The 7034-nt window shown below is 40.4% G+C and overlaps 1 protein-coding gene across 1 annotated transcript; it reads right to left on the bottom strand.

Moving 5' to 3' along the window:
* Positions 1-5538: 5538 nt before the first annotated feature.
* Positions 5539-6405, bottom strand: LOC110717303. Its single transcript, XM_021895955.1, has one exon. It carries the CDS (start codon positions 6403-6405, stop codon positions 5539-5541), a length of 867 nt encoding a protein of 288 aa, XP_021751647.1.
* Between the last annotated feature and the right edge of the window lie 629 nt (positions 6406-7034).

Raw genomic sequence — 7034 nt, 5'->3', positions numbered from 1 at the left:
TTTTCTAAATGAAAAAAGTTGTGTATATATATGTATGAGGGAAATGTGTAAAAGAATAGTTATTTTAATTTATATAATAATTGAAACATAATCATTCAAAGGGAACGCCAAAAAGGGCAAACGTAAATCTCTTTCAGGAACGGAGGGATACTACGTACTATCAATAAAATTTCGTAAAACAAGATTATTTAAAACATAATTACTATGGATTATTGACAACATAATTGCTATGGAGTACTAAGTATGTACAAATATATATTTAGTCAATGCATTCAAAATTCTAAACAAATATTGTTAAAAATAATACAAAATTTGAAAGATCCGCCAAAAATAAGTCAATCTTTTGATTACTTCTAAATAAACTTTGAAAGGTGTCCGCTTTAAACAAGTTATGACCTGTTGGTGACTTGTTTAACATGTTTTATGGGACACATGTCATCGTTTTATTGGTTTGACGATTTAATTTATTTATTTTTACATCTTTTATAGTTTCTTCAATGTTTTAATTATGACCTGTCAAAAAAATTAATTATTATTATTATTAAAAAAACACACACTTTATTATTATTATTATTATTATTATTTTGACACAAACCCAACACTTAAATATTTATTAAAGCATCAAGTTTGAAAAATCTTTACAAATAGCCTCTTGAAGTTCAAGAGGGTACTCTTCGAGCCAAACACGACACTCACTGTAATTGCAACTTAATCTCGCTAATATATCCGCTACTCCATTGCCCGCCCTTTTAACAAAAGAAAACACCACTCTTCTACAATCTCTGATGAGCTTCAACACATCCATCACCACTTTGCCGAAAGCATTTGGGGTTATGATACCCTTTTGCAAATGATGGAACAATTTTATATTGTCCGTTTCAAGCATGAAATTCCTGAACCCAGCTTCCTTAGCTATCCGTAAGCAGTGCCTCATTGTTATTGCTTCTCCAATATTCACCTCAAAGGTCCCCTTCAAGCATGAGCAGCAGGCTAGCAGCACATCCCCCACATTGTCTCGTAGCACACCCCCAATTCCCTGCGTCTGTTGATCAAAACAGGAGGCATCTGTATTCAACTTATAGAGGCCTGCACTCGAGGCTTTCCAGGTTGACGCCAACTGCTGAATTGGCTTCTCTATTACAGATTTTATCCTGGCCTTTTCATACTCCCCAACAAGGCTGGACTCTTTATGGATGACATCCACATCATTCTTCCTCCTCCCTTCAAAGACACATCCATTCCTCCTAAGCCAAATCCCCCACGCTAAGCACCAAAATAAATTCCACCATTTTTGACTTTTTAAGTAGCTCCCTCATTGCATTATACCATTCCACAAGCCCCCTCATTCCATCTATCTTTAATTCCTATCTCAAGGCAGAAAAACTCCATATCGAGTGAGCACTTGAACAACCTAGCAACATATACATAACTATTTCATCTTCCTCCCCACACATGGGGCACTTTTGATCATGACACATACCTCTAGCAGCCAGATTGCTTCTCACAGGAATGCTGTTTTTCATGCATCTCCACGCAAAAAACTTGATTTTTTGTGGAATGTGAGACTGCCTTATCTTCTCCCATTTAGTGTCTTGCCTCCCACTTGACTCCCTTTCTTCACACTCGATCAACATGTTGTACGCACTTTTGACCGTGAAATTCACGTCCTTCGAGAAGTGCCATGTCCATCCATCTTCGTCATCAAATATAGGGATTGGGATGCTACAAATATCTAGAACCTCTCTCTGGGAAAACACATCCTTCAATATACTCATATCCAAGCTCCTTTTCACCCACAACTCATTAACATGGGTTGGGGTATTCTCATTCTCAGGCTTTTGAGTTCTTATCCGAAAATTAAGCAGTTTTGGCACCCAAGGGTCATCCCATATACTTATACTGCTTCCCCGTCCCACTAGCTTCTTTGCCCCGTTCTCAATCACATCCTTCACACTTAGTATTGATCTCCAAGTGAAGCTTGAATTCGAGGTACATTAAGCATCCAGATTGGTGAACTTTGGGAAATATTTTCCCTTAATCACACGAGTCATAAAAGACTTTTCATTTGTTAGGATCCTCCATGCCTGTTTTGCTAACATTGCCTTGTTGAAGATTTGCATACTACGAAACCCCATGCCACCCCTGTTTTTAGCCCTATACATTTTGTGCCATGCCACCCAGCAAGTTTTTCTTTCCTCCCCTCGCTGACCCCAAAAGAAATTCCTGCACATTCTTTCAGTCTCCTTTAAAATTCTTCCCGGAATGGAGAAACACTGCATTGCAAACATAGGGATAGCTTGGGCCACCGCTTTTATAAGAATCTCTCTCCCAGCTTGAGATAAGAATTTTTCCTTCCAACCTTTTAGCTTCTTCAAGACCCAATCCTAAATACACTGGAAAATGATTTTTTTAGACCCTCCAATATACGTTGGAAGCCCTAAATATTTTTCATGTCCATCGACAGCCTTAAATGACAACTTCATTTGAAGCATATTTTTCTTCTCACGTTCTATATTTCGGCTAAAGGACACTTCCGACTTTTCCATATTCAGCTCTTGACCAGACGCCACTTCATAGGTTGATAGGATCTCAAGGACTTTGTCACTTTCATCTTCATTTGCCCGAACAAAAAGCAAGCTATCATCTGCAAAAAACAAATGAGAGATTGATAAGTGGCATTTATGCCACTATTCGGGATCCTTTTCCCAACCATTTCCCTCCATTTATCGCTTGTTTAGCCCTATTTTGCCGCGCTTCTCCATATATTGCACAACAATGCTATTTCCCTCGTACTTCCCCTTTACTTTACCTTTTTGTGCTGTTTTTGGGTGTTTTCCTGTGTTTTGCAGGTAAACCAATCGATACGTGAAGTAGAAGAAAGTTCGGGACAGTTTCGAGAGCCGGTTTCAATAGCAAATAAAGTGAGGAGCTTTAATCAGGCTGCGCGCCCAGGAGAGCCCTCTCTCCCGCTCTGTGCGGGCGCGCAACCCAAGGGAGAGGGCGCGCATTCAAGGCCAAATCAGGATGTAAACCTCGTAGATGCCTCGCGCCCTGGAGAGGGCGCGCTACTCATCCTACGCGGGAGCGATGATTCCTGGAGAGGCGCACAAATTAGCTTGAACTCTTGAAGATAGAAGGCAACTTTCTGTAGATGCCAAGCGCGCTTAGTAGAGGGCGCGCAGTATACTTCGCGGGCGCACAGATGTTAGTAGAGGGCGCGCACACGGAAGTTCGCGGGCGCGCAGCCTTTAGTAGAGGGCGCACACATCATCCTGCGCGGGCGCGCAAAGAGCTGTAGCAGGCGCGCACGCCGTCAGCCCAGCCCGTTTTATTTCCCTACTTAAAAGCTGATTTGAAAAGGGAATGAAGGCAGCTATTCCATTTAGGGTAATATGCTTAGAACATTTCTAGAGAGAGAATAGCCTCCATTGATGCTTGTATAAGTTTTTAGAGAGAGAAAATTCAGATTCTTGGTTTTTTATCACCCAAACTTTAATCTTTAATCTAGATTAGTGCTTTAATCATCCTTGTAATCAATATTGGAGCATTCTATTGGATTTTTGATGGTTCACCATTGAAGGTTCAAAGACTCATTTTCTTATTTCAATACAAGGTTGAAGCTTTGTGAGCTCTTTCTATCTTAATCCCTTTTATTTTGGTTTATTTACATATTTCAAGTATTTTTTATTGTTATGTTGATGATTTTGATTATGGCCAATATTTTGGGTATTGTTGATATGAGTAGTTTCTCTCTCCTAGGCTAGACTTTTAGCTAGGGGAAGGGGAATGGATGACTTGGTTGCTATTTGATTAAATAATTGATTTTTGGGGATTTAAACCCTTGTTGTATGAACTTGTGCTTATTGTTATATGGTTGATGTTGTGCACCATTGACTATATTATTACATGTCCTTATTGATGCGCGGGAGTGATCATGTTAGGATAGATCGTAGTTTATACATTGCTTAATCAATTGCATGGGAATGAATTGTGTTAGGTAGGATCCTTTCTCCCTTGGTTGCGAATCCTTGATTATCTATGTGTTTAGCTCTTAATCTCCAAGTTTGACGTTCCCTGATCCCCCTAGCATTTTTAATCTCATAGTTTCCAATACTTGTTAGTCTTTGTTAATTGTTAGAGTAATTTTGGTAGCCTTAGTTTATTTATTGTCTTGTTTTCCACCACTCTTATTCATATACACCCCTTTTAAAACTCTATTGTTAGCACTTAGCGTTGCAATCTCCCGTTTCTCCGTGGATCTTGACCCTTGCTTGCCTCTATACTCATTTAGGTAATCTAGGATTAATTTGATAGGAAGGTGTATTGACGACGACATTTCGCTCCTCATCAAAGATTGGCTCTACATGCCTCCCAATTTTCACCCCATGAATGATTTCTTTTTTTCTGCATCACTAAGAAGCGTCGATAATCCCTTCGCACACATGATGAAGAGAAAAGGGGATAGAGGGTCTTCCTGTTGGAGTCCCCTACTTGACTGAAACTTCTGAGACGGTTGCCCATTCACCAAGACCTCAAAAGAAGCCGATGACACACAGTTCATAATATTCATCAGAAAGGTGTCCGGAAAGCCAAATTTTTCCTATCATTTTTCTCAAAAAATCCCATTATACTCTATCGTACGCTTTACTCATATCGAGCTTCAAGCCTAAATACCCTTTCTTCCTAGTCTTCTTTCTTCTTAGATAATGAAAGCACTCATAAGCAACAAGAATATTGTCAGTGATTAATCTGCCCGAGACAAAACCACTTTGAGTTTCACAAATAATAGTAGGTAGTACGTTTTTTAGTCTATTTGCCAGAGTTTTAGCTATTACTTTATACAATACATTGCACAGACTAATAGGCCTATAATCAGCAGGAGACTCACACACGTCTTTTTTCGGAATTAAAACTACATGATTCTGATTAATATGACCTATATCTCCTACATTATTTAAGATACTCAAAGAATTATTAATCACATCAACGCCAATAATGTTCCAAAATTTTTGATAGAAAATTGCTGACATACCATCTGGACCCGGAGCTTTCGTAGGATGCATTTGAAATTGGGCTTCTCGGACTTCCTCTCCCTTAAAAGGAGCTATCAACTCTTAGTATTGCTCTTCCGAAATTTTTGTATCCACCTTGTCAATGACTTCCTGCGCTTCTCGATGCCCACCCGAAGTGAATAATCTTCAAAATGTTTTGCCAACACTTCTGAGATCTGAGATTCATCCTTGTAACTATTTCCAGCCGCATCTTTTATCACCCGAATCTGATTTCTAGCTCTCCTCTAACTTACCTTTTGATGGAAAAATTTTGTGTTTTTGTCCCCTTCACGAATCCAGTTTTGTCTACTACACTGTCTCCAATATAGATCTTCTCTATGTTCAAGCTCATCCATTCGGTCAGCAAGTGTTCGCATCTGAGCTATAATGTCATCAGTTTGGTCCATTTTCATCAACTCCTCCATTTGGGCTCGACAGTCTTTTAATTCTTTCAAAAAGTCACCAAACTTGTTTCGACTCTAGGCACTCAAATTATGGATGTATGGGCGATTTTTGAGCATATATCTCCACCTCGACTCAACGCATTTTCCACAATGTCAGCACACATTTCCTCTCTTAGCCACATCTCCTCGAACTTGAAGCGTTTTTTGAATTTTTTCTTCTTAGCCTTTCCCACACCGTCACTGATACATAACAGTATAGGAACATGATCAGATTTACGCTTTGAGAGATGGGTTACAAAAGCACCAGAGAAAAGTTGCCTCCATTCTTTGTTTTCAAGGAACCTATCGAGCCTCTCTTGGACATTCTTCTCACCACCTCTATTATTAGTCCACGTGAAGGGATGTCCCAAATATCCCAAGTCTTCCAGCTCACACACATTAACAACATTTCTCATAATTTCAGCCTCCACGAGATTGAATTCCTTCCCTCCCTTTTTTTCATCAGATGTGAGCATAAGGTTTAGAGCACCCCCACAAATCCACGGACCACTGTGCTTACTGTGGAGGTTTTCCAGAAGAAGGCCCGTTTTATGCTTATTTTCTTCCTCGTGATGTCCATAAATTCCTGTGAACCTCCATCTTATATTGCTCCCCCACTCCACCCAAGCATCAATGTGGTTTAAGGAAAAGGATTTGATCTCCACATCTAGAGTGTCCTTCCATAACAAAGCAACTCCTCCACTACGCTTCCTTCCCACCCCATCACAGCAAACTGGCACCATATTATTGAACTTCATCTTTACTTTTATTTTCTCCATCTCATTACTCTTCAACCTCGTTTCAGATAGAAACAACAATTGGGGTTTTTCTAGGAAAACAACATTTTTAAGAGCATTCACCGCCGAGGTATTCCCCAAACCTCTACAATTCCATGAGAGAGCGTAATTCATTGTTCACCGAGAGCCCATGGTGTGGGGCCCGCCACCTTTCTCCTTTTATTTGTTTCATCAGTAGTTGTATCAACGTCCATCTGCATATCATCCTCCCCAACCCCCTCACCTTCCCAGCTTTCTCTTTTGTTTCCTGCCAAGCTTTTGTCCCCTCCCCCTCCATTTCTTTTCCCCTTTAAGATTTTTACCTTCCTTGAGTTCCTGCCCTTACTTTCCTTTTTAACCCCCTGCACCTCAACATTCCCCTCTGCTAAGTCATCAAACTTCACCTCCTGCGCTGCTCTAAAGATAGTATCTTTCACCAGTAACTCTACCCCTCCCTCCCCTACACTAGTCTCCACCTTTTTATCCCCCTCCCTTCCCTCTCCTCTCCTGCTTGGCCTTCTTTTTTATTTTTTGTCGCTCCCTCTTCCACTACAGCATCATCACCCTCTCTCCTTCTCAGCCCCACTGTCCGTAGCACCGCCATCTCCCCCTCACCTTTATGCACCATCATAACCTTAGATTCCCTACCCTGAGCAAAACACTCCTCAGTAACATCCCCCTTTGTATTCATTGATGGGAATATAAGTCTTTTCGCAGCACTTACAGGCCCCAATTTTATCACATTTGGGTCATTATAGCTTACT

Source organism: Chenopodium quinoa, unplaced genomic scaffold, assembly GCF_001683475.1.
Source record: "Chenopodium quinoa cultivar QQ74 unplaced genomic scaffold, ASM168347v1, whole genome shotgun sequence".
In the NCBI taxonomy this organism is placed as follows: domain Eukaryota; kingdom Viridiplantae; phylum Streptophyta; class Magnoliopsida; order Caryophyllales; family Amaranthaceae; genus Chenopodium; species Chenopodium quinoa.
Note: the sequence above shows the minus strand (reverse complement) of the source record. Positions and strands in the feature narration are given on the sequence as shown.